Source organism: Pristis pectinata, chromosome 34, assembly GCF_009764475.1.
Source record: "Pristis pectinata isolate sPriPec2 chromosome 34, sPriPec2.1.pri, whole genome shotgun sequence".
Lineage (NCBI taxonomy): Eukaryota > Metazoa > Chordata > Chondrichthyes > Rhinopristiformes > Pristidae > Pristis > Pristis pectinata.
The window spans coordinates 4,215,287-4,239,485 of NC_067438.1; the positions used below are offsets into that span (position 1 = coordinate 4,215,287).

The 24,199-nt window shown below is 46.7% G+C and overlaps 2 protein-coding genes across 2 annotated transcripts; both read left to right on the forward strand.

The window, feature by feature from the left end:
• The first annotated feature begins 2,270 nt into the window (after positions 1–2,270).
• LOC127586000 (heat shock cognate 71 kDa protein-like) lies at positions 2,271–4,190 on the forward strand. The gene has a single exon (XM_052043764.1). It carries the CDS (start codon positions 2,271–2,273, stop codon positions 4,188–4,190), a length of 1,920 nt encoding a protein of 639 aa, XP_051899724.1.
• A 3,386-nt stretch (positions 4,191–7,576) lies between these two features.
• Positions 7,577–18,460, forward strand: smx5. The gene is made up of 5 exons (XM_052043800.1): positions 7,577–7,653; positions 11,308–11,375; positions 12,439–12,469; positions 14,827–14,886; positions 17,327–18,460. Exons 1-5 carry the CDS (start codon positions 7,651–7,653, stop codon positions 17,450–17,452), a joined length of 288 nt encoding a protein of 95 aa, XP_051899760.1. The 5' UTR covers positions 7,577–7,650; the 3' UTR covers positions 17,453–18,460.
• The last annotated feature ends 5,739 nt before the right edge of the window (positions 18,461–24,199 follow it).

Consider the following 24,199-nt stretch of genomic DNA (forward strand, 5'->3'; position numbering starts at 1 on the left):
ATCCTCCCTCCCCCTCCCCTCCGAAGTCTCTCTCTCTCCTCACGTTGACCCCACAAAAGAATTCAGTCGCAGAATAGACAAATTATATTTTACAGCAATGAAAAGACTACTTGACTTGGACGAATATCCAGTTGACGTGCTGGTGATGGTTTACCTTGACTACGTAACCCACACGCGCTGTACGATCATATTGAGTTCCACCTGGTTGTCTGAGCATGTTGTTTTTAACGGGCTCAATAAAACCTTCTATTAATACCACTATATTTTGTGCTGACCTTCTCATGATAATTATCGACATGTTGTGGCAATTTCAGGAGCATTTACCGCATAACCAGCTTTCTTACGTTTTCCCCATCTTCCATTTTTTCCCGAAACGGCGGCTGCCACACAGTTTAGGCGACCCGGGTTCGATCCGGACCACCGGGCACTCTCTGTGTGTGTGGAGTCTGCACGTTATCACTGTGACCGCGTGGGTTTCACTCCGTGTGATCTGGGCGGGCGGGCTGGGAGCTTCATTGACCACTGGTGGTAGGTGGGTGGAGGGAGAATAGATTATTGGGTAGATAATATGTGGGAAAACGGGATTGCTCTGGTAATTACTCAGTGGACCGAATGGCCCCCTTCTATGTCGTGAGAAAATAGGAGAAATAGTTCTTGAATAATAATACTTTCCTATTTCGTATCTTTCACAAATAATTGCAAATTTGCAACCCGTTGTGCTATAAAGAGACGTGATTAATATTTTCCAAATGACCTTACTTGTTTTTTTTGGTTATTTTTCCAATTCATTTTCCCTCTTTGATTTTAATTCCCAGGGAATTTTGTTAGAAGGCAATTAAATTTAAGGCCAGATGTTAAGGTTTGCTGTAAGGTCGAAAAGCCACTGCCCAGATGCAATTTGCATCGAGGGGTGGGTACGTAAATACATGGTAGAAAAAGTAGTCGAAGGCCCTGCTGATTAGGGTTAAATGATAGGACACTCAAGTGAGACAATCTCCAGTTTGGATCAGGTGGCTTGAATAGTCCGTACCGTTGATGTAAACACATTGTAATTCAAGGCACACTGTAAAACTGCGGAGTTTTCTTGACAGAATTCGATTTACAGTTTTGTATCAGTACATTTGCAATTAATTACTGGGAATGTTGGTGATGCTGCTATTATTGCCAAATCTACCCCCGTTCAAAAGTTTACCAATGAATCTGGTCTTCTACACCAGAGTCCAGTATGAAACGAGGAGTCACGTCCGAACCTAGGCAACTGGAATTAAATAAGAAGGGCCACTATTCACTGGAGCTTGTAATTATGAGAGACTTAAATGTGTACAGTTCTGAAGAGGCTAAGATACAGAGAGTTTGATATCTTTGGCTTTAGAGACGGGTACGTCGGAGCATAGCTAGGGTGAGGGGTAGGGCATTTAGTGACGAGATCAGGAGCAACTCCTCTGCTTAGAGTGATTGTCAATGTTTGAAAGTTTCTACCCTAGAAGCCGGGTGGATGCCCAGTCGAGTGGATTTAAGGCACTGCTATTTTGGACTCCAGCAGAATCAAGCGACCTGGGGTTGAAGCAAGAAAGTGCAATTGAGATATGATGTTATAGAAAGGCACCGCGCGACCTACTCCTGTTCTTGTTAAAGATTCGGATTGGGTAATGGTGCTAGGTTGATATTAGTGGGCGGCTATACAACAGCTTTTTTTTAAAAATAAAGTGTCGTTTAGAAATGTTTTATCCAGAGAACTGTTTAAAACTTTTACTCTCTTGGGGCCAGAAGCATGAAAGCAAATGCAATGGGCGCCATGGCAACAGGAGGCCAGACAGACGTCAACATATCGCAATAATCGTGTAAACACAATGAGCCATCGCCAGTCCGCGGCTTATTTTTGACAACCGACTAGTTACGGTGGCGATTCACTGGGGAAGCTCATCGGTTTCGTGCAGATTTCAAATTTGAATTTCGATTCGCGCCATTCCAGGCACGTTGGACATCAATGGTTCCGGAGAGATTGACGTCACAAAGGATAGAATGCGCAGACAGCAGTGATCCCGCCTCTCTGCTCTGAAGCAGAACCACATTGGTCAAAGCGTTACCCGGGCGCGGGTTATTGGACGGCTCGGTGGTCAATCAGGTGCGGGTGTTCGGGACCAGCGCGAAGCTATAAATAAGGGGCTGAGTCGCGAAGGGGCGACAGAGCGGACAAGGGGCTCCGGGGAGTTGCGGCAGCACCGCCAAGGGTCCGGGCCCTAGTTGACCGATTCAGACGCGGTGTTAGGATGGCAGCCAAGGGAACAGCCATTGGCATCGACCTGGGCACCACCTACTCCTGTGTGGGGGTCTTCCAGCATGGCAAGGTGGAGATCATCGCCAATGACCAGGGCAACCGCACCACCCCCAGCTATGTGGCCTTCAACGACACCGAGAGGCTCATCGGCGACGCGGCCAAGAACCAGGTGGCTCTGAACCCATCCAACACCGTCTTTGATGCCAAGAGGCTCATCGGGAGAAAGTTCAACGACCCCGTGGTCCAGTCCGACATGAGGCACTGGCCCTTCCAGGTGGTGAGCGACGGAGGGAAGCCCAAGGTGAAGGTGGAGTACAAGGGTGAGAATAAGACCTTTTACCCGGAGGAAATCTCCTCCATGGTGCTGACCAAGATGAAGGAGATTGCTGAGGCTTACCTGGGCTACAGTGTCACCAACGCTGTCATCACTGTGCCGGCCTACTTCAATGACTCCCAACGCCAGGCAACCAAAGATGCTGGTGTGATAGCTGGTCTCAATGTCCTGCGCATCATCAACGAGCCAACTGCAGCCGCCATTGCCTATGGGCTGGACAAGAAGGGCAAAGGGGAGCGCAATGTGCTCATCTTTGACTTGGGAGGTGGAACCTTCGACGTGTCAATTCTCACCATCGATGACGGTATCTTTGAGGTGAAATCAACTGCTGGTGATACCCATCTGGGAGGAGAGGACTTTGACAACCGGATGGTCAATCACTTCATTGAGGAGTTCAAGCGTAAATACAAGAAGGACATCAGCCAGAACAAGAGGGCGGTGAGGAGGCTGCGGACAGCCTGTGAGAGAGCAAAGAGAACCCTGTCTTCCAGCACCCAAGCCAGTGTGGAAATTGACTCTCTGTTTGAGGGCATTGACTTCTACACCTCGATCACCAGGGCTCGGTTAGAAGAACTAAACGCTGACCTGTTCAGGGGCACCCTGGAGCCAGTGGAGAAAGCTCTAAAGGACGCCAAGCTGGACAAATCAAAGGTTCATGATATTGTCCTGGTCGGAGGGTCCACCAGAATTCCCAAGATCCAGAAGCTGCTGCAAGATTTCTTCAACGGCAGGGAGCTGAACAAGAGCATCAACCCTGATGAGGCCGTGGCCTATGGGGCTGCTGTTCAAGCAGCGATTCTGATGGGGGACAAGTCGGAGAATGTTCAGGATCTGCTGCTCCTGGATGTCACTCCTCTTTCTCTGGGTCTGGAGACGGCAGGTGGGGTCATGACCACACTCATCAAGCGTAACACCACCATCCCCACCAAGCAGACCCAGATCTTCACTACTTATTCTGACAACCAGCCTGGTGTCCTAATTCAGGTGTATGAAGGTGAGAGAGCCATGACCAAGGACAACAATCTTCTGGGCAAGTTTGAGCTGAGTGGCATCCCTCCTGCCCCTCGTGGTGTGCCCCAGATTGAGGTGACTTTTGATATTGATGCCAACGGCATCCTCAATGTTTCTGCTGTTGACAAGAGCACCGGCAAGGAGAGCAAGATCACCATCACCAACGACAAGGGCAGGCTGAGCAAGGAGGAAATCGAGAGAATGGTCCAGGAAGCTGAAAAATACAAGGGCCAAGATGAACAACAACGTGAACGGATTGCAGCGAAGAACTCCCTGGAGTCCTATGCGTTCAACATGAAAAGCTCAGTGGAGGATGAGAAATTCAGGGGCAAGGTCAGCGAGGAAGACAAGAACAAAGTAACGGAAAAGTGCAACCAGACCATTTGCTGGTTAGAAGCCAACCAGACGGCAGAGAAAGAAGACTTTGAGCAGCAGTTGAAAGAACTGGAAAAGATTTGCAACCCAATTATAAGCAAGCTATACCGTGGGGGCATGCCGGAAGGTTCCTTCGCCAGCCAGGTTGGAAAGGATACGCCTGGTGGACCAACAATTGAGGAAGTTGATTGAACCATTGACGCTACCGGAAGAAGCATCACTTCCATTCCTGAGTCATCTCGAGTTGTGACTAAACTTTTGTTGGCTAATTACACCCTACCCCGTTTCCATCCTCACCACAACCGGGCAGCATTTCAGAGAATTTGAATGGATTTGTAAATCCCATGGAATTGCTGTTAGGATAATCATTGATGGGTTAGATGCATTCCCAATTGAATGTATGAATGATGACAATAAAAATTGTTGGCTGTGAGTTTTTCTGCAAACTTATTTATTCTAGTAAATAATAAAGCCTTTGTGACCAATTAAGAACCTATCCTTGATTACCATTTCATTGTCAATGTGGCTGCTTTATCAATATGAGAATGGTAAATTGGTTTAATATTGTCAAATGTACGAGGTATAGTGAAAAACTTTGTTTTGCACACCACCCATACAGATCGTTTCATCACATCAGTGCATTGAGGTAGTGTAGTACAAGGGGAAACAACAACAGGATGCAGAATAATGTGTCACAGTTATAGAGAAAGTGCAGTGAAGGCCTTTTGTTGTCCTGACCTGCTGAATGTTTCTGGCATTTTCCGTTTTTATTTTAGATTCACAGCATCAGCAGTTATTTTTCTGATTTTCACTTTCTTGATTGTTTTTTTTTTCAAGGCAAATATTGTTGGCCATTCCAAGAGGATTTGAGTACAAGACTAAAGATTCTGTACAACATTTAATTTGGGCCTCAGAGACTGGAACATTGTGTTCTAGTCTGGTTTCCCTAGCTAAGGAAGAATATATTTGTGACAGATGGAATAAGCATAGAACAGCAGTGCACTGGAAAGGCCATTCGGCCCACAATGTTGTTCCAATCTTGGTGCCAATTTGTACCAAATTTCCTCTTCCTGAGTTCCATCCATATCCCTCCATTCCCTTCATAGTCACGTGTCCATCTAAAAGCGTCCAAAACTCCACCAAACTGCCTGCTTCCACTACTACCCTGGTAACCTGTTCCAGGCACCTACCGCTCACTGCATAGAACAATCTTGTCCCTCATGTCGCCTTTAAACTCTCCACCCTGACCTTAAATGCATGTCTTCTGGTGTTTGACGTTTCTACCCTGAGGAAAAGATTCTAACTGTCTACCTTATCTATGCCTCTCATAATTAAAAAAAAAACATCAGGTCTCCCCTCAGCCTCCGATGCTCTAGGGAGAACAACCCAAGTTTGTCCAACCTCCCCTTATAGCTCATACCCTCCAATCCAGGCAGCATCCTGGTAAATCTCTTCTGCATCCCTTCCACAGTCTCTGCATGCTTCCTACAATGGCGACCAGCACTGAACACAATACCTCAAGCATGGTCTGACTAAAGTTTTATATCGCTGCTGCATCACTTCCTTCCAATGCAGTGAAGGTGTAACGCATTAGTTACAAGTATAGGCTGGGGGAGGGAGGGTGTGGTAGTGGGGTGTTAACATATGGTGACGAAAGGCAGGGAGAGGGAGAGATTAATCATAACGGGTCGAAATACTCCACAGCAAAGAAGAGCAAAATAAAAATGAAACATACAACATCTTAAAGGCCTTTCAGGGTAGATGCAGGAATTACATTTCCCCTGGCCAAGATGTCTAGAACCAGCGGTCACATTCTCAGAACAAGGAGTTTGCCATTCAGAACAGAGCTGAGAAGAAATCTCTTTATCCTTGCGTCTGGAGAAGTTCAGAGTACACAAAATACAGAGATAGATAGATTTGTGCGTGTTATGGGAACAAGGGATATGAGGTTAGTGCAGATGTGTGGATGTGAGGTAAAAGATCAGCCATGATCTACTGAGTGACGGAGCAGGCATGAGGGGCCAAAAAATCTTTATTTTATGTTCATGTGTGTTTCCCTCTTTCTGTCTGACGACTACATTGTAGGTTTACTGTAGGTGTTCCTTGCAAAGTACATTATAACAGATTTCTATTTTGCTAATCGGTGTAGAGCCAATGTCATACGACATAGAGATGGGTCCTTCGGTATTGGTATTGGTTTATTATTGTCACTTGTACCGAGGTACAGTGAAAAACGTCTTGCATACCGATCGTACAGGTCAATTCATTACATGGTGCAGTTACATTGAGTTAGTACAGTGTGCATTGATGTAGTACAGGTAAAAACAATAACAGTACAGAGTAAAGTGTCACAGCCGCAAAGAAAGTGCAGTGCAATAAGGTCCAAAGTCACAGCAAGGTAGATCGTGAAGTCAGAGTCCATCTCATTGTATAATAGTCTTATCACAGTGGGGTAGAAGCTGTCCTTGATCCTGGTGGTACTTGCCCTCAGGCTCCTATATCTTCTACCCGATAGAAGAAAAGAGAACAGTCTCTCTGAGTGGGTGGGGTCTTTGATTATGCTGGCTGCTTCACCAAGAAAGCGAGAGGTAAAGACAGAATGGGCCTTTGGCCCAGTCTGCACTGGCAAAGAAGCACACATCTACACCGATCCTCTGCTAATCCTGTGTTATTCTCCCACATCCCCCTCAACTCTCTCAGATTCTGCCACTCACCAACACACCAGGGGCAATTTATAGCAGACAATTAATCTACAAACTTGGGTACTGAAGGGGAAACGGGAGTGCACAGGGGAAGCCCATACATTCACAGGGAGAATGTGACGGATCCACAAACAACACCACGCCACAGAGGTCAGAATTGAACGCAGGTTGCTGGAGCTGTGAAGCGACAGCTCTGCTATAGTTGTGCCAATATGTTGCCCCAACACACCTCTGGCCAAACATCTGTTCTGCTCTCTATAAACTTCTATTCATTCAAACCCAGCTGCTGTGCCTCAACTTGCAGCATGCTCATTCTTGCTTTTAAATCCTTCCGAGGTTTCACCCTTCTCTCTGAGCCTCCTGCTGCATAGCCCTCCACCGTACCTTGCTCTTCCAATGCAGGTCTCCTGCAAATCCCTACATTGAATGTAATCGCTGGAGCATGAGGTACAAAGCCAGAAGCTTCTTTCCCTTAATCTCTCCACCGCTTTATCCCCTTTAAAATACTTCTCATAATCTAGCCTCTTTCTCTGTGTAACACGTTATTCTGCATTCTGTTATCGTTTTTGCCTCCTACCACCTCGATGTGATGAGGTGATCTGTATGGGTGGCATGCAAAACAATGTTTTTCACTGTGGCAATAATAAACCAATTTCCCGATTTATACGATGCTGCTACAGGTAGGTCTATCATTGCATCTGTGCATGCATGTACAGTATTTGTGCCTATGGCAATCAACTGGACTTTGAGTTCCCGCAGCAGAGCCGGAGTTCCAGCAGCTGCTTGTATGTTGCCGGCGAGCGGCATGTGATTGGTGGATCACCGCTGTCAATCGAATGACGTTACGGACTGGGGGAGGGCGGGACCTGGATAGGTTCTCGCGAGATCGGGTTTGCCCGGGCGAGCGGAGCACAGTCCCTCGGAGCTTGAATCCGGAGCCGGGAGTCGTCATGGTGAGTGATCGGGGACGCTGCATCCAGGACCCGGCCCGTCTGCGGCTGGGGGGCGGGGAAGGGGATGGGAGGAAGTTTGCAAGCCCGGAGGGGGGTGGGGTCCAGTCGCCTTCACCCTCGTGGGACGGCCAAAGGCCTCCCTGGAGCCCCGGACTTTCCTGCCGGCCCAGCCCCGTGCAGGTAACCCCTGCCCCGCGGCTGGGAGCCCGCCGGGTTGATGCAACGGTTGCTCTGCAGCACCTCGTGTCCCGCTGTGCTCGGGTTGCAGAAGAGTACAGCACGGCAACAGGCCCTGCGGCCCACGATGTCTGTGCCGAGCTAATTAAACTAATAATTAAACGCCTAACTATCAGATTTCTGAACGGTCCACGAACGTTATTCCTTTTCTGGGGGGGGGGGGCTATTTATTTATTTTGTAATTTTATGTCTTTGCACTGTGCTGCAGCCGCAAAATAACAAATTTCATGACGTGTAAGTCAGCGATAATAAACCTGATTCTGAATTAAACTCGTCCCTTCTCTCAACGCAATGTCCATATTCCTTCATTTTCTGCACATTCATGCGCCTCCCTAAGAGCCTCTTAAACACTTCTATCGTATCTGTCTCCACTACCATCCCTGGCAGTGTGTTCCAGGCACCCACTACTCTTTGTGCCCCTCACAACTCCTTTGAACTTACCCACTCTCATCTTAAATCCTCTGGTATTAGACATTTTGACCCTGGGGGAGAAAGATACTGGCTTTCTACCCTAGCTATGCCTCTCTCAATCTTATAAACTTCTATCAGGTCTCTCCTTGGCATCTGCCACTCTCCATGGAAAACAGCCCAAGTTTGACCTTGTAGCACATGCCCTCTAATCCAGGCAGCATCCTAGTAAACATCTTCTGCCCCCTCTCCAAAGCCCCCACGCAATGGGGGAACTGGAATTGAATGCAATACTCCAGGTTGTACCTCTGCATCCATTGCAAACAATTCATCGCTGAATGGGAAGGAAGGTTTGTGCCTCAAGTGTTTCATGACCAAAAGGGACATTTATTCACATGTTTACTGACTATGTAGGATGTTTGAGTCCATGCCAGCACTCAAATCAGTCTCATTTCGCCCAGGTTGTTTTCCTGTAACTTGTTTCACAAATGCATATTAACACCCCACCAGTCTCCTACCTGAACGATAGCTTACTGCAGCCAATCAATCAGAGATAAAAAGCAGAAAATGCTTGAAATACTCAGCAGGTCAGGCACCATTTGTGGAGAAAGAAGCAAGGTTAATGTTTCAGCTCAAAGACTCTTCGTCAGAACTGGGAAAGTGAGGAAAAACAAGGTAGTTTTAAGTTGGAGAAGCATTTACGGAGGGAGTGAATGAGACAAAGGGAATATCTGTGATAAGGGTTGCTGGGATAGTGGTGCTCTTAAAGTGTGATAAAGGTGTGTGAAATGTAGGGCTGTTCGATATGCCTAACAAGTTGAGCTGTATTAATGGAGAGGAAAAAAGCATAGCCAAGGTCACAGCTTATAGGATGAATTGCGGCACAATGGCCAGTTTGAATATAAACTTGCAATGAGCGGGAAACAGGAACACTCAGTGGAAACCCATGTGGTAACAGGGAGAACGTGCAAACTCTCACATGCGTCTCTTGAAGTCGGGATCGAACCTGGGTGGCAGGAGCTGTGTTACCTGTAGTGCCACTGTGCATTTTTGTGCAGCATGCTGCTTTGTACACAAGTCTGATGTTACCTAGAAAGCTGTTTTAGTTTTTGAATGAGAGGTGAGCATTGGCCAGGACACTGGAGAGAAATCCCCTGTTTGAAATCCTTCTACATGTTCATTTGCTTCCACTTGAGAGGGCAAATGGTGCTGGTAGTTGGTAATTAAAGTCAAGGTTGTTACTGTTGCAGCAATTAAATGTAATTTGCAGATATGAAAGAGGCCAGGATTATAGGAGGGTTATTGATTACAAAGAGAAGATGAAACCATAGAAGGATTTCAAAACAAGGATGAGCATGCTACCGGGTGCATCTTGTTTGGAAACCAGCAGCTCCAACAGTACTATTTTGGGATGTCAGCTAAGATTTGTGTCCTTGTGTCACAAGTGTCTGCTTGAATCTGCAATTTTCCGACTTAAAGTCGAGCAGAGCCCAGAGCCGACCTGAAGCGTTAACTCTGTTCCTCTCTCCACAGATGCTGCATAACTTGCTGAGTCTTGTCAGCATTTCTACTTGTATTTCAGATTTCCAGCATCTGCGGTTTTGTTTGTAGAAATGTAGCAAGCCTTCCTTGCCCCTGTACTTGAGTCCCCTTACAACATGCCATTTATTGCTGTGCTGCACCTGCTTTCAGTGACTGGTGTACAACGTTACTTAAGCCTCTTTGGACATCAACACTTCCCAGTCTAACACCATTCAAATAATACTCTGCTGCTCTGTTTCTCCTACCAGTGGATGACTTAACATTTATCCGCGTTATACAGCATCTGACGTATTTTTCCGCAATCTACCTCAGTCACCTGAAGCGCCTCGGGCTGGACACAGTCTGATGCACCGTTGTTAAACCAGAATGACACACAAGGAAATAGGTGCAGGAACAGCCCCCACAATCTGCTCTCCCACTCAATAAGATCATGGCTGATCTGTGCTGGCCTTGGCTCCTGCGCCAGTTCCCATAACCCCCAATTCCTTGACCTTTCAAATATTTAACTACCTCTACCGTAAGTATATCCAGTGATTTGGCCTCCACCACCCTTGGGTGCAGAGAATTCCGCAGATTCACTACCCTCTCCGAGAGAAGCAATTTCTATGCACCTCAGTTTTAAATGACGACCCCTTGTATTGTAGCTATGTCCTTTTATTTGTGACTCTCCTGCAGGTGGAAGCACCTCAACATCAACCCTGTCAAACCGCCTTAGGATCTTGTATCCTCCCACCGGTTCCCCTCCTCACCTCCTTCCCTCTATTCCATGGTTCACTGTCCTCTTATGTCGGATTCTATCTTCTTCAGCCTGTTGTCATTTCCACCCATCAGCTCCCAGCTTCTTACGTCATTCCCACCTCCCACCTGCCTATTACCCCCTCCCCTCACCTGAATCCACCTTCAGCTGCCAGCTCTTGCTCCACACCTCCCCCACCTTATACTGGCCCTCTCCCCTCTTTCCAGCATTGAAGGGTCTCGACCCAAAACATCAACCATCCATTTCCCTCCATAGACGCTGCCTGACCCGCTGAGTTCCTCCAGCATTTTGTGTGTTGCTCCAGATTTCCAGCATCTGCAGTCTCTCGTGTCTCCTTACAACTTTGTATGTTTTGAATAAGTTCAGCCCTCGTTCTTCTAACCTCCAAGGAATAGAGACCCAAACTGTCTCATCTCCCTTGATAGGACAGCCCTCTCAGATGGGCATTTGGTTTAATGCTCCATCTCAGACCAAGCTTCTGACACTGCAGCACTCCATCAGGGAGCTGAAGTGTCAACCTGTTCATGTAAGGTTCATAAATTGGTGGGAGCAGGATGGTCTGAGCCTGCCATCCTCTCACTGAGTTCAGAGTCCAACCATCTGAGGAGGAGCTCATAAAACTTTCACAGGATTAACTGCACTTGGCTAATTTTCATGATTTTTTAAAGAGTGCCTTGGCTCAGTTTAATGCTTTTTTCTTCATATTTTAGTTATTTTATTCATTTTTCAAATCCCTTGTTGGGAAAGATGTGGTGGTGGAGCTGAAGAATGATCTGAGGTAAGTGCACTTTGGTTTATCTCTGGTACTGCAATACAAACTGTTCCTTTTGATGTTTTTGATCTTGCCCCTGCTTCTATGCCTCACCCTTTTCCTATTTGATTTTGTTAATTTTCTAAATTTTTCAGTGTTTTTTAAAAAAAAACCCTTGTCTTTCCAACTTTTTTTTAGCTAAGCTATTGTGGCAAAACACTTACTGCTTTGGTGGAGGGTATTCTGAGAGTTAATTGGTTTATTATTGTCGCACGTACCGAGGTGCAGTGAAAAACTTAAGTTTTGCTTGCCATCCAGATAGATCATTGCAAGCATCAGTACATTGAGGTACAAAAGGAAAACCAGTAACAATACAGAATGTAGAGTTACAGTTACAGACAAAGTGCAGTGCTGGCAGACAACTAAGGTGCTGGGGCCTCGGTCAGATGGATTAAGCGATCATGAGTTCATCTTTACCGTTCGAGAGTCTTATAACAGTGGGATTGAAGCTGTGTTGAGCCTGGTGGTATGTGTTGGGCCCTGTTTTTTGAATTGTGCATTTTTTGGGGTGTACCTCTATGAAGAGTCAACTGGATCCAATTGGATTTATGATGTAGATGGTTGAAGTTTAATCTTATTTGAGGTCTTTTAAGAAGGTTAAAAGATTTGATCAGGTAGGTTGTGAGAAAACCTGCTATGGGAGGTTAGGGAGGGGGATTGTCTAGAAGGTGGACTGTTCAGGGATCACGTCCGGAATCATCTCACATGAAGAATAGTGGAAAGCTCCCCCAAATAAGGGTGAGTTGAACATTTCAAAGTGGAGACTGCTTGGATGACATCCTTTCTCCTCACACTCTTTCAAAGGTGTCAGATGTCAGGGTTTTGCAGACCAGAGTGTGCACGGTGGCGTGGAAATGCTGGCTCCAGTGGTTAATTTCTAGACATCAGCAGTTTATGAAACTTCATAATGCACTTTAAATATAGGATGTGAGAGGTTGTGTGTTATGTGCAAGAAAGTAATGGAAAAAAATTGACAATCCTTATTTCTTACAAAAAAGATTTTAATGCAACTCTTTGTCCTTATTTTCAGTATTTGCGGAACCCTACACTCCGTTGATCAGGTCTGTTTTGCATGTTTTTCCAAATTATATTTCACTTGATATTAAAATGATCATACTTCAACGTAATTGTTTAGATTGAAATTTAAGGTATAAATCAGGGTGAGAAATAATCTTGCAAACAGTTTAATTCTCTTGAGGTAGCGTCATTCAAGGTGGATTTAGTCTGAGCTTCCCACAGGGTACGGGAAATGCTTGAAGTTTGTGCTTAACTGCTGGCAAGTACCTTTCAAAGTTATTGTTCTGTCACCACTCTCAGCGCCTGCCCTTATGGACTTAAGACTCCTGCTCCATGCTTGCCCTATGGCTCTGAGTTGGAATTGCTCAAGTTATAGAACAAAAGAGAATACTGGAGGAACTCGGTGGTTCAGGCAGCATCTGTAGAGGCAAAAGGTGATAGTGGCGATTCGGGTTGCAGCCCTGCATCAGGAATGAGGGGGAACAGGAAGGATTGCTGATAAATAGCAGTGTGAAAAGTGGTGGGGCAGAGGCTGGTAGGTGATAGGTGGATATGCTGGGCAGATGGAGCCAGGTGGGAAGGAGTTTGAGACAGGGTGATTGGTGGAGCCAGATGAGGAGGGGATGATGAACTATGGATCCACATGGGAGAGGAGTTTGGGACAGAGGCTGGTAGGTGATTGGTGGAGCCAGAGGAGCTGGGGATGATGGGCAGATGGACCCAGGTGGGGGAGAATATTAAAGAGATGAGCAAAGGGAGAAGAAAATGAACTGTTCAGGTGAGTGTGTGTGGGAGGAGAGCACGGGGGGGTGGGGTGGGTGGGGTGGGTGGGGGGTGTTGGTTTGTTCTTCTATCTCTTGACTTTTTCAAGTTGGAGCTTCCTTTTGCGGCTGTTGAGAATGGACTTTCTCCAAAAAAGATTGCACATGTCGCTGAAGAAGGGAGTGAAATTTGCAGTGGGAGGTGACACAAATGGGGCAAGAGAGTATCAGGCCTTGTACAGCCCTAACCGCTCCCCCCAACCCTTCTGTTTGAACTTCTCTTCAGTTGGTCACCATCTTTTCCCCAGGGTAGAGGAGTCTAAAGCCAGAGGAGATAGATTTATGGAGAGAGGAGAAAGACTTAAAAGGGACAAGAGGGGCAACTTATTCACACAGGGTGGAGGGTACATGGGACGAGGTGGTAGAGGTGGGTACAGTTTCAATGTTTAAAAGACATTTGTGCAACTACATGGATAGGAAAGGTTTAGAGGGAGTGATGCAGGGTTTTGACGTGAAATGTCAACAATTCCCCCCCCCCCCCCCCCCCCCTTAGATGTTGCTCAACCTACTGAGTTCCTCCAGCAGACTCTGTTGCTCCAGATTCCAGCATCTTGCGTCTCCAAGGTTCAGAGGGATATGGGCTTAAACACAGGCAGATGGGACTAGCTCAGGTAGACATCATGGTCGGCATGGACAAGATGGACAGACGGGCCTCATTCCGTGCTGTATAACTCAATGACTCCCTGACAATTGGAGGGGAGAACAGAGTTCCGCAGGAAGGGTCACTTTGCACTGCAGCCAAAGCACAAATTTAACCCTAGTAAATGAAAATAAGAGAAATAACTGCGGATGCTGGAAATCTGAAACAAAAGCAGAGAGTGCCGGAAACACTCAGTACATCGGGCAGAATCTGTGGAAAAAGAAACCGTTAGTGTTTCAGACACTTTGTAAGAACTGGGAAAGAGATTAAAAAAGAATACATATATAAGTTGCAGAGAAGATTTGGGAGGGATGAGTAGGATAAAGGGAACATCTTTGATAGGGTGAGGGCAGGTTAAGCGGCTTTAATGGGCTAGCGTGAGGACAGTTGTTCTCCTTTGTGTGATGTGTTTCTAGGAGTAGGGTTGTGGGTCAGGCTGAACTAATGGAGAGAGGAAAAACTGAGCCAAGATCACAGATGGAGGACTTGCAGCAGAGATGGCCACTGCGGACACAGAGAGAGAGAGAGAGAGAGAGAGAGAGTTGGATGGATCAGTGAGGTAGCTGAGGGTGAATTGATGAGGGGCAGAGGAGGTCTGGGGCCAGATCACCAACATGGACACCAAATCCTTGTGCTCAGAGTCACATGACATGGAAATAGGCCCTTCGGCCCAACTGGTCCATGCCAGCCAGTTCCCATCTGAACTAGTCCCATTTGCCTGTGTTTGGCCCATTATCCCTCTAAACATTTCCTATCCATGTTCCTGTACAAGTACCTTTTTAAATATGTGTTTTTAAGGGCAGGTGGAGGCCCATGTGGAGGAGAAATACTGCAACAGAGCTCTCAGGATAAATGGTCTGTGATTCTAATATACATGCTCTGTAAAATCCATGAGAGAGAAGCAATAGTCAGGCTGATTTCCTGTTGTATCTTTTTTTAGTACCTGAACATCAAACTGACAGATATCAGTGTCACTGATCCAGAGAAATATCCACACATGGTGAGTGTTGTAGTCCTGTGTACTCCATTTGTATTTGTTCCAGTAAATTTGTACTCAAATGATCAGAGGCCACATGCACCACAAAATAGTAGGGAGCCCCTTGTAATAACCTAGAGTCTGCCCGAAGGCAGCCTCCGGGAACTCTGTCACCTCCACCACCTTCTTTGCCTCTATTCCAACTCCTGGCCTGTAATGGCCACACGTGATCTACTGCCCAGGTGCAATTTTGTTTTATTTCATAAATATACACAGTGAATATAATCGGGACATGCTTTTCCTCTATGCTCATTGTATCATCAATTCAATATACTCTCTTACAATGCATGAACACCACTCATGTTTCCTCTTGAAACAATGCACAACCGTGAAGCATTTGAGAGGCTGTCACCCAACCCCTCAGTGTCCTGTGGCAGCAGGACCTTAGACTGTGGTCCTTCCCCACAGAGCCTTTGCATTGCCTGCACTGAGCTTCAGTGCATCCCTCAGCGCATACTCCTGCACCTTGGAATGTGCCAGGTGGCAGCATTCCCTTACGGACATTTTGTATTGGAAGACCAACAGGTGTTGGGCAGACCAGAGGGTGTCTTTCACCGAGCTGATGGTCTTCCAGACGCACTTGATGTCTGTCTCAGTATGTGTGTGTGTGCCCCTGGGAACAGGCTGCAAATCAGAGAGTTCTGTTAGCTGCAAGTTTTAAATTTAAAAAATATACTTTTCATAATATACACAGTAAATACAATCAGGACAGGTGTTTCTCTGCATTCATTGTATACAGACCAAGTTGAAGCCCTGTAAACAATGGGTGCACTGGTCCCCGCAGCTTGTTGTCTGTAGTACAGGGGCTCAGAGTTATGCAAAGCTCGACTTATGGATATCCAACTTTATGCCAAATGCCAATTCTCCCATAAATTTTTGAAGAGCTTTTTTGTAGTAGTAAGAAAATGTTTTGTGTTCATAACAACTGGATACAGTATATGTTCTACTTGTTTAATGATGGGCAGTGTTAGGATGAATATTCAATGAAATGCCAGAATTATAGGAAGTGTAGTCAGATCAATCGATATGGGTAGGTATAGAAAATGGACGTTTCTGACCTATGGGTGAAAAATCAGCTTACCAACAATTCTCAGGAGTGGAACCCTTGGGTAATTCAGGGACTGCCTGTATACAAAATGTACAACATATTGTGGGGCTGGGCGATTTTTCTGTCATCTCTGCTTAGTTGTGATTGTTCAACTCCCTGAAGGGGTTCAACAGCTCATGAAGGTTATGCTGGGCGCTAGCTGGCAGGACCAGATAGTGGTTGACATGTTCCCTTAAGGGAATCTGGGGACAGTTGTTGTCGAGTTCCTCGAGGGTTTCCCGCCTTGCTTTGGGTTCCTGGTCTTTATTTTGTAAACGGGTGAGAGAGTTCGGAGTGGGTTTGTAAAGGCATGGGGAAAATGAAAGTCTGGTGTGGGTGCAGCTGGAGTGAGTGTGTCTGCTGGCAACATTACTACCCACAAAGTGTAAGGTTCCCCACTGAAACATCCTCTGCAAGTTCAAGGTAATAGGTTGTACCTACCCAGGGTGTAAATGCTGTGAAAGTTAGCTTTCTTGTAACGTTCCTTGCTGCAAAATGACACACGCAAGTTAACTTAAACTTAAATTAACAAATATTTACATAAATTCACAGCTGCACAGGTTGACTCTGTGGTTAAGAAGGCATATGGTGTACTGTCCTTCAATCGTGGAATTGAATTTAGGAGCCGCGAAGTAATGTTGCAGCTGTATAGGACCCTGGTCAGACCCCACTTGGAGTACAGTGCTCAGTTCTGGTCGCCTCACTATAGGAAGGATGTGGAAGCCATAGAGAGGGTGCAGAAGAGATTTACAAGGATGTTACCTGGATTGGGGAGCATGCCTTATGAAAACAGGTTGCGTGAATTCGGCCTCTTCTCCTTGGAGCGACGGAAGATGAAGGGTGACCTGATAGAGGTGTATAAGATGATAAGAGGCATTGATCATGTGGATAGTCAGAGGCTTTTTCCCAGGGCTGAAATGGTTGCCACAAGAGGACACAGGTTTAAGGTTCTGGGGAGTAAGTACAGAAGAGATGTCAGGGGTGAGTTTTTTTACTCAGAGAGTGGTGAGTGTGTGGAATGGGCTGCCGGCAACGGTGGTGGAGGCAGATACGATTGGGTCTTTTAAGATCCTTTTGGATAGGTACATGGAGCTTAGAAAAATAGAGGGCTATGGGTAAGCCTAGTAATTTCTAAGGTAGGGACATGTTTGGCACAGCTTTGTGGGCCGAAGGGCCTGTATAGTGCTGTAGCTTTTCTATGTTTCTAAATTGTGCTTGCACTTGCACAAAAATAAACAGTTGCTTGACCAACGCCCACTTGCTTAGCAAAACGGGTGATGTTCCTGCGCCTTCACATGGGGTTTTTCTCCCTCCCAGCTCTCTGTGAAGAACTGCTTTATCCGGGGCTCGGTGGTCCGCTATGTGCAGCTCCCGGCTGACGAAGTGGACACACAGTTACTGCAGGACGCGGCGAGGAAGGAGGCCATGCAGCAGAAGCAGTAAAGATGAGGGGACAGCGCGGCAGTGAGTGGGAGGTGGAGGATGCACAAATTCAGCTGTTTACACAGACTGTCCCGCGGCTGCTGAAGGAACATCCGAATTCTTGTTTCAACAAGTTGCTTTTTTAAAACAAAGTGTGGCTTATAAATTTGGATTTTTTGTAAAACTACCTCCAAAAGACAACTGTAACACAAAGGATTGGACAGGCTGTCAACAATTCTGTTCAAGAATGGCCAGTGGAGTCTCCCTCTCATCCCGGCATCTCCCACACTGTCCCTCCCTGAATTTGAATGCCACTGATATCCACCACTTCTGCAACAGTGGACCTCAATGAAATATCTTCTCCAACTCCTCCACCTGCATCCTGACCTTTTGTGATTTTTTTTTTCATCAAATGATTTGCAAATATTTATTTGCATTCTTTTTTTTGGGGGGACAGAATTCTTAACCCTTTGGAAACTTTTTTTTCGAATTTTTGTTTGAATCTAATACCAAAATCATGCCCAGCAGCCGAGTTGGACAATTTACAGCATGGTTCTGTCTGTTCCACTTACTTTGAAGAGTACGCACAAGCCTGTTGCTTGAGGTGGCTGCGACCACTCCTGGTCAAGCGAGATCCGAACATGAAGCTGGGACCGCCGTGTTGTGCAACCTCTGTCAATCAACAGAATTATAAGGGGATCACGTGCTTCTTTACATGGGGCTTGTTTCCTCGGGCAAGCATGTGGAATTATGTGGGTTTGTTTTTTTTTTGTTAATGCAATGGAAAGTGCAGCTAGAAATGTCTTTTAACGTTTCCTTTATAAATGTTTGTACTGTGCATCGGAAGTAATTCAAACATAAGGCCCCGTGTATGCTTGCCTGCAGGTACAGAGCTTGCACTGTAAATGCTGAACAAAGCAAGTTTTTTTTTGTTGCAAATGAAGCTCGGAGCAGCTTTGTTTCTTTACTGTAAAGCCTTCTGAGTGTTGTGATGTAACATCACTAGAATTAAAACAAAGTTTGCAAAGTAGCAGACCACACTTTATTTTTTTGGCGGTAGGTTCGTTGGGGGTGGGGGGGGGGTACTTTTGCACGGTTTACCTTTAGAACATAGAAAACCTACAGCACAATTTAGACCCTTCGGCCCACAAAGCTGTGCCAAACATGTCCCCACCTGAGATATTACTAGGCTTACCCATAGCCCTCTATTTTTCTAAGCTCCATGTACCTATCCAAAACTCTTAAAAGACCCTATCCTTTCCCACTGTTACTCACCCCTAACTCTCTCACTCATTTACAAAATAAAGACACTTTCCCACTGTTACACTTGATAGGTCCTATTCTTTCATGTCTTATCTTCTTGCTCTTTGCATGGTTGTAGAATGTCTTGGGGTTTTCCTTAATCCTGCCTGCCATGGCCTTCTCTTGTCCTCTTCAGGCTCTCCTGATTTCCTTCTTAAGCTCCTTCCTGTTCGCCTTATGCTCTTCCAGATCTCTAACATTACCTTTTGTAAGCGTTTTTCTTTTTGACTAGATTTATTATGGCCTTTGTACACCATGGTCCCCGTACCCTATTGTAACTTCCATGTCTCATTGGAACATGCCTATGCAGAACTCCACACAAATATCCCCTGAATATTTGCCACATTTCTTCTGTACTTTTCCTTGAAAACATCTGTTCCCAATTTAAGCTTCCAACTTCCTGTCTGAGAGCCTCATAATTCCCTTTACTCCAACTAAACGCCTTTCTAATCTGTCTGTTCCCATCTCCCTCCAATGCTATTGTAAAGGAGATAGAATTATGATCACTATCTCCAAAATGCTCTCCCACTGAGAGATCTGACACCTGACCAGGTTCATTTCCCAATACCAAATCAAGCACAGTATGGAGATGCCAATTGATATTTGGGAAATTAAAATCTCCCATCACAGCAACTCTGTTATTATCACACCTTTCTTGGATCTGTTTCCCTATCTGCTCCTCGATATCCCTGTTACTATTGGGCGGCCTATAAAAAATACACAGTAAAGTTATTGACCCCTTCCCGTTCCTAACCTCCACTCACAGCGACACCCACTTTGAGCCAATTTCAGGTGATGAGATGCATTGCAAGACAGGTTTGGGTATGGGCTGTGCAAGCATTGACACCCCTGGCCAGTCTTTTCACGAAATGGTGCCTTAAGTGACGGGCTATACCACGTGGAATGTGAATGGCGCAGCTGTCAAGGGACCCTGTGAACCCTGGAGACGTTGTATCTTCAGCAAAGGCGTCAACTGCAACCGCTATCCGTTCTTTCCTCTGCTCCCAGTTCTCATCACAGCCAAAGATTTAAAGGAGATCTTGGGGGCGGGGGCAATTTTTTCACACATGATGGTGGGTACATGGAAGGAGCTGCCAGAGGAAGCTGTAGAGGCGGCTACAATTACAATATTTAAAAGACATTGAGACTGGTCCACGGATGGGAAAGGTTTAAAGGGATATTGGCCAAACGCTGGCAAATGGGACTAGCTCAGGTAGGCAGCTTGGTCGGTAAGGACGAGTTGGGCCAAAGGGCCTGTTTCCGCGCTGTATAACTAAGAGCAATGTGAAGTTGAAAAAGAGCATTTCTTTGAAAAAAACACGAATTTCTATTAATTGAAAACGAAATTGAAGTTAAGGCTGTTGCAATCCCTCAAATTCTATATTTTGTCATGCTGCAGAAGGTTCCCCGGTGATTTAAAAACATGAAGTGCTGGAAATTCTCAGGCGGTCAGGCAGCATCTGTGGAGAGAGCAACAGAATTAAACTTTCACGTCAATGAGCAAGTAGTTGGTCACTGACCACGGAAGCGCCCTTCGGCCCAACTCGTCCATGCTGACCGTGCTGCCAACGAGCTAGTCCCATCTGCCCGCTTTTGGCCCATAGCCCTCTACACCTCTCCTATACGTGAACTTATCTCGATGGCTTTTGAACGTTGCTAATGTGCCCGAGTGTATTGGTGAGACCACGCTTGGGAGTATTTTACACAGTTCTGATCGCCCAGCTATAGGAAGGATATCATTAAACTGAAACGGGCGCAGAAACGAATCATAAGGATCTTGTGGGACTTCAGGGCTTGAGTTAAAGGAGAGATTGGATAGGCTGGGACTTTTTAACCTGGTGTGTTGGAGGCTGAGGGGTGACCTTATAGGGTTCAATAAAATTATGAGGGGCGTAGGTAATGTGAGTGATCTCAGTCTTTTTCCCAGGGTAGGGGAATCTAAAACTAGAGGGGATAGGTTTAGGGTGAGGGGGGAAAGATTTAAAGGGAGCCTTAGGGTCAACTTCTTCACACAGAGGGTGGTGGGTATATGGAACGAGCTGCCAGAGGAAGCGGCAGAGGCGGGTACACTTACAACGTTTAAAAGAGAGTTGGACAGCTTCACGGATAGGAAAGGTGTGAGGGCGATGCGCCAAACGCGGGCAGATGGGCCTAGCTCAGATGGCATGGACTGGACGGGCCGAAGGGCTTGTTCCCATGCTGTATAACTGATTCTGAGAGCAATGCGAAGTTCAGGAGGAACATTTCTTTAAAGAAAAGGACAAATTGAAAGCTTCTTGAATAGAGGAATTTCTCTGTGACGCTTTGATCCTTCATTGGAACTGAAGACTCAGCTGTGGTGGAGCGTGTTGGGTTGGGTTCCAGCGGGAGTTATACTATCAAGGGCATAAGGATAGATCGGCCGTGATCCACACAGCCTGGGGATATGGCTTTGCTGCGCCCTGTGTCTCATTCATACCTCCTGCGCTCAACCATCCAAAACATTCTGCCTTTTTTTTCCGAAATGTAACGAGATTCCGCCAGGAAGAACGGGGTGACACCACACCCGGAGAGCGTGGCCAATGCGCGCCGCTGAGGCCGGAGCTTGCAAAGGCAGAAGGGACGCGTTTGCAAAGCAAACACCAACGCTGTCAATCACCTCCGGAGCGTTGTTCAAATGGGGGACGCGGAGGCTCCGGCCGGCAGAGGCGCGGGTCAGGCGCTTGAGCCGCAATGTCCTTCCACCTTCTGCAGCTTTCAGAGCAGGACAAGCTCGCTCTGGTGGGGAAGCCCATTTTCAAGGTGATCGGCTCCCTGGTGGTGGCGACCATCTTTTGGGGCTTGCAGGAGATGGCGGAGATCGGTTGCCAGTGCCCCTGGCTCGATGTCTACAACCAGGTCTACGGCATTTCCTTCCTTCTTGTGCCGGCGGTGGTGCTGACCCTGCTGAGCGTTTTCCTGCACAGGGAGTGCCTGATGTGCTGTCGATGCCAACGGAGAGATGTTGCAAAATGCACCGAGGACTCGGCCAGCTCCGACCCTCGCCGGCATCGCTCCGCGTCGTGGCGGCTGATTGCATGCCTCAAAATCTTCTACCACGGCTGGGTGTGGATTATTGTAGTGCTCCTGGACGGGGACTGTTACGCCTTGCATCTATTACTTTCTCAGGACTGCCCTCCAGCCAAGCGGTGATGGGCAACTCGTTAATCGCCCAGAGCCGAGAGCCGCCCAAAGAGGACTCGGAACTAATCCGCATCTTGAAGTTTGAGTCGCGGGTGAGTTGCTTTAAATTTTTTTTCTCTTTTGCTTGGCATAAAATTAACAGTTTAGCCCATATGACACCATCTCAGCCCCGGCATTATTATCGCCACCCCCCTCCGGCGTGAAGCCATAAATAGATGTAGGGCTATACTCAGAAGTAGCTGTTCGTTATCTAATGCAAATTAAAGGAGATTTTTTAAAGCTTATCTTTATTAGTCACACGTACAACGAAACACACAGTGAAATGTATCTTCTGCGTAGAATGTTCTGGGGGCAGCCCGCAAGTGTCGCCAACATAGCATGCCCACAACTTCCTAATCCGTACGTCTTTGGAATGTGGGAGGAAACCGGAGCACCCGGAGGAAACCCATGCAGGCACGGGGAGAACGTACAAACTCCTTACAGACAGCGGCCGGGATTGAACCGGGGTCGCTGGCGCTGGAATAGCGTTATGCTAACCGCTACACTACTGTGCCGACCCCTACACTGTCCACCTTGGGAACTTTAAGATGTCAGTTAGAGAGTTCTCTACTGTCTATGATTTCTGCTGCCTAGTATTTTAAAGATGCCTCTGGCGCATTAGATGTTCTGGTGCACGGATCACAAAAAGTTAGCAGGCAGGTTCAACAAGAAGGAAAACAGCATGTTATTGCAAAGAGTTTGGTGTTTAAGAATAGGGAGGTTTTGTTACGGCTGTACGGCATCCAGTTTTGGTTCCCTTACCTAAAGAAGGATACAGTAGTGTTGGAGGTTGTCCACAGCAGCTTCACCAGGTTAATGGTGACACAAGAGACCGCAGATGTTGGAATCGGGAGAAAAAAATAAAACAAGGAGCAGGCAAGGGAAAATAAAGGCAGATGGAGACAGGCGAGGGGAGGGTGAAGGCGGAGACAGAGGCTGGAGGGTGATACAGGCGCTGGAATCTGATAAATTAAGGAAGGTGAAAACGGGAACCGTTGAGGGAGAGGTGAAGGGCAGATAGAACCATAGAACACTACAGCACAGAAAACAGGCCATTCGCCCCTCTAGTCTGTGCCGAAACTTTATTTCGCTAGTCCCATTGACCTGCACACAGTCCATAACCCTCCAGACCTCTCCCGTCCATGTATCTATCCAATTTATTCTTAAAACTTAAGAGTGATAAAGTAACAAGCACCTGATAAATAAGGAAGGTGATAACGGGAATCATTGAGGGCAGAGGTGAAGGGCAGGTAGAATGGAAGGAAAGAGGGAGAAAGAGGTACGTAGGAGGTAAAGGCTACCTGAAATTGGAAGACATCAGGTAATGTTTATGTATCCTTTCCCCCCACGGTAGGGGTACAAAAAGGTCAGGGCATGGGTTTAAGGTGAGAAGAAGGAGGTTCAAACGGGATCTGAGCGTTTTAAGTTTGGAGGGATATGGGCCAAACGCAGGGAAGTGGGACTACCTCAGGGAGACAACTTGGTCGGTGTGGACGCGTTGGGTCGAAGGAACAGTTTCCGCGCTGTTTCACCCTATGACTCCTAAACAGAGAGTGATTGATATCTAGAACGCCCTGCCAGAGGTTGTGGTGGAATCAGATACAATCACTGCTTTTAAGACGCATTTAGACAGACACTTAAACAGGCGAGGTATAGAAGGGATACGATCCTAATGTGGGCAAATGGGATTATTATGGATGGGCAAAATGGCCGGCATTGGCGCGAAGGGCCCGTTTCTGTGCTGTACAACACTTATGACTGTATAACTAGACCTGACAAGGACTCTTCGACCTGAAACATTAACTCTGTTTGTCTTTCCACAGATGCTGCCTGGTCCACTGAGTGTTCCCAGCATTTTCTGTTCTTATTTCAGAGTTCCAGCGTCTGCATATTTGTAATATTTTCATTCGCTTGAGCAAAGATCCTTGAATGACAGGGGCTTCCTCTGTTGTTTGGCTTGTCGTGTTTCCCTGAGTAATTTCCCCCGGTGCTTCCCCTTCTCCTCTCCCTGCAGGTTATTGGACTGAGCCTCCTGCTGGTACTTGTGGCGATCGCGGTTTGCGTCAGTTGCTGCCACGTGTCCCGCTGTTGCGGGAAGCCTTACTACTGGTGGGAGTATCAGCAAATGTACCTGGAGGAGACAGAGAGAATCGTCCTTAATAATCTGAAAGAGAGCGCGAGTCGGAGGGCCGAGCACAACTATAAGAATGAAACCAGCGCCTTCGCGGACGGCGTGGAAGATGCCTGGGAGCACATTTCCTCGGC